Source organism: Lepisma saccharinum, chromosome 1, assembly GCF_977018435.1.
Source record: "Lepisma saccharinum chromosome 1, izLepSacc3.1, whole genome shotgun sequence".
Taxonomy (NCBI): Eukaryota; Metazoa; Arthropoda; class Insecta; order Zygentoma; family Lepismatidae; genus Lepisma; species Lepisma saccharinum.
Genome location: NC_139229.1, coordinates 172,651,531 through 172,654,082, shown reverse-complemented (window position 1 = coordinate 172,654,082; position 2,552 = coordinate 172,651,531). Strand labels below are relative to the sequence as shown.

At 42.8% G+C, this 2,552-nt stretch overlaps 1 protein-coding gene across 1 annotated transcript; it reads right to left on the bottom strand.

Moving 5' to 3' along the window:
* LOC145987168 (protein CFDP2-like) lies at positions 1-714 on the bottom strand. Its single transcript, XM_083121682.1, has one exon. It carries the CDS (start codon positions 712-714, stop codon positions 1-3), a length of 714 nt encoding a protein of 237 aa, XP_082977808.1.
* Between the last annotated feature and the right edge of the window lie 1,838 nt (positions 715-2,552).

Here is a 2,552-nt window from a genome sequence, read left to right as displayed (position 1 = left end):
CTAACCTCTATATGCTCTTGCATCTAAGATAAATCTCCACTGTTTCATCTGTGTCAATATGTAGTCAATAATAGATTTTTCCTTTCGGCTGGGGACTTCTCTTGTATATCTATGTGTTTCTTTATGTGGGAACATTGTGTTCGTAATTACAAAATCATTTCCTGCACACATATCTAGTAATCTTCTCCCATTATTATTCTGGTGCGTCTCGCCGTATTTCCCTAACAGCCCTTCCATTCCTTCTATGTTATTTCCAACTCTGCCATTAAAGTCACCTAATACAAAGACAGCTCCCATGGTGTCATCCACTGTCCTCTGCAGCTCTTCGTAAAATCTATCTTTCTCTTCTGCTATATCATCTTCATTTGGTGCATATATAGCAATAAAAGTAGTGTCTTCATTTATGCTACTGTTAAAGGTTAAAGTTACCAAGATTATTCTTTCATTGATGAATTTCCAGCATTTAACATAATGTCTGTAGGCCTCGGAGATTACTATAGCCACTCCTCCTTTTGCTCTCTGTTCTTTGCCTACGCCTGAATGAAACATTAGGAACCTTTCACCACTATTTGGTTCTATTATTTGTTCATATCCATTTCCTTTTTTCTTGGTCTCTGTCACCGCCAATATATTCAACTTTGCTCTCACCATTTCCGTCATCAATTCAAACTCCTTTCCAGCAAGTCCACCTACATTCCAGGTTGCCACTCTCATTATCCTTTTCCCTCTCTTGGTCGTCAACAGTTTAATCAGTCCGGTTTCTCCTCTGTAGTTTCTTTTAATAATTACATCTCGGACACTCGGGTTATCAGCCCTAGTTGCAAAGCCTTGTGGGAGGGGCTGCCTCCCTTATAGCCCTCGGCCTGCTAGATTTTCTTTTAGGGTTTCTTCCCTTAGCCTTTGAGGTTTCTCCCTCTCACTGCAAGGCAGCAGTTTGCCTCGGTCCGGGACTGCTTATTCGGGTTTCCCCTTATTCGCAGCTAACCCCCATATCTGGGGGCCATTCGCTATCCGCCACCTGCGACCCGCCCAGTAGCTGAGGCTCGCCCTGGGTACATGTAAAGTATTATGTATAATTACATAATCACAGTAGTGCAGTGAATTTTTTGTCCAGCTAATAAAGTTCGGTGTACACTGATATATATGTTTTGTTGTCAAAGGCAGTCATTGCAAGTACTATTTTTCAAAGTTAAATTCAAATGTATTAGGTTCCACCTTAACGAAAAAAAAAAAATTGCCCCTCTTCCCGCAAACAGAAAGAAATCAGTATTTATGTGTTACTTAGCTTTACCCCCCCCCCAAATCTCTTAACAAATCGGCGCCTATGCACATCACCCCCTTCCCATTTTTTTAAAAAAATTGAGTTGAATTCAATATGGCGGCCACTAATATGGTGGACGTCCGCTTGGAACACACCAACGTGGTTCCCCCTAACCTGTTTCTATCAATTGTACACAGCCTAACTCCTTTACTTTTTATAGGGGGTGTTAACGGACTTTTGAATCACCCTGTAGGGCCTCATATGTAAGTTTGTCAACATGAGATCAAGAATTATATATATAATGTGTGTGTGTGTGTAAAGGTAGTAATATTTTGCGGGGGTGGGGGGGGCAAGATTTGTAGATCCGGCACTGCCCCTACGCCTCCATGGCGTGGTGCAATGCACAGAGGAGCACTTTACTATTTTTTTAATTTACTTTACCCCAGAGATAAAAATATCATGGTACTTTTCTTTTAGCGCACATTCGGGAATCTTGTTTCAAATTGCCTTTGAACTTCACGTGCCGATTGAGTTAACACATATGAATAAAAAATAAGTACACGCTGTGCAGTAGAAAACATTTGCTGAGCCATAACACACTTTGCGGTTGAATCCGCTGGAAAAAGTAAGCGTAACAAGCACCCTTTCACTTCACAGTCGCCAGACTAATAAACAGTGGCGCAACCACAGAGGGGGCAGGTGGGCATTGCCTCTCCCCCCAACCTTCGACAGAAGTCAACTCTAGGGGGGGTCAAACTTTGACGGCCAATGGCACCTGCAGGGGGCACAGAGGAGCAATTGCCCCCCTTATTTTAAATTTTATGCAATTAAAAATACATTTCAAAAAATTTTCTAGCTCGCTTCGCTTGCAATACTTGCTGCATTTCTCAAGTCTCGTCAAGTTCAAGGGGCGACGGGAGTCGGCCATAGGCGCCGAATGATTTAAATGGAAAAATTTGTGAAAGAGAGAATGTCTTGGTACCCCGTGATATTATTTGCACCCTATTAGGGGCAAATTGTGAGGGGGGCAAATTGGGAGGGGGGCAAACATTGACTGCTAAGGTCACCTGCAGGGATGCACAGAGGAGCAATTGTTCCCCTCGATTTCAAATTGTATGCAAATAAAAATTCATTTCGTAAAATCTTTTTGCTGGCTTCGCTCGCAATGCCTCCCTGCCTTTCTGTCTCGTCAAGATCAGAGTCGTAGCTAGGAAGCGGGGGCGAATCGGTCATGGACGCCGAGCGATCTCAATGCAAAAAAATTCTAAAAGAGAGAATGCCATGGCACACC

Coding starts and splice junctions, on each gene's coding strand:
- LOC145987168 (XM_083121682.1), bottom strand. CDS start 714: ATGAGAGTGGCAACCTGGAATGTAGGTGGACTTGCTGGAAAGGAGTTT.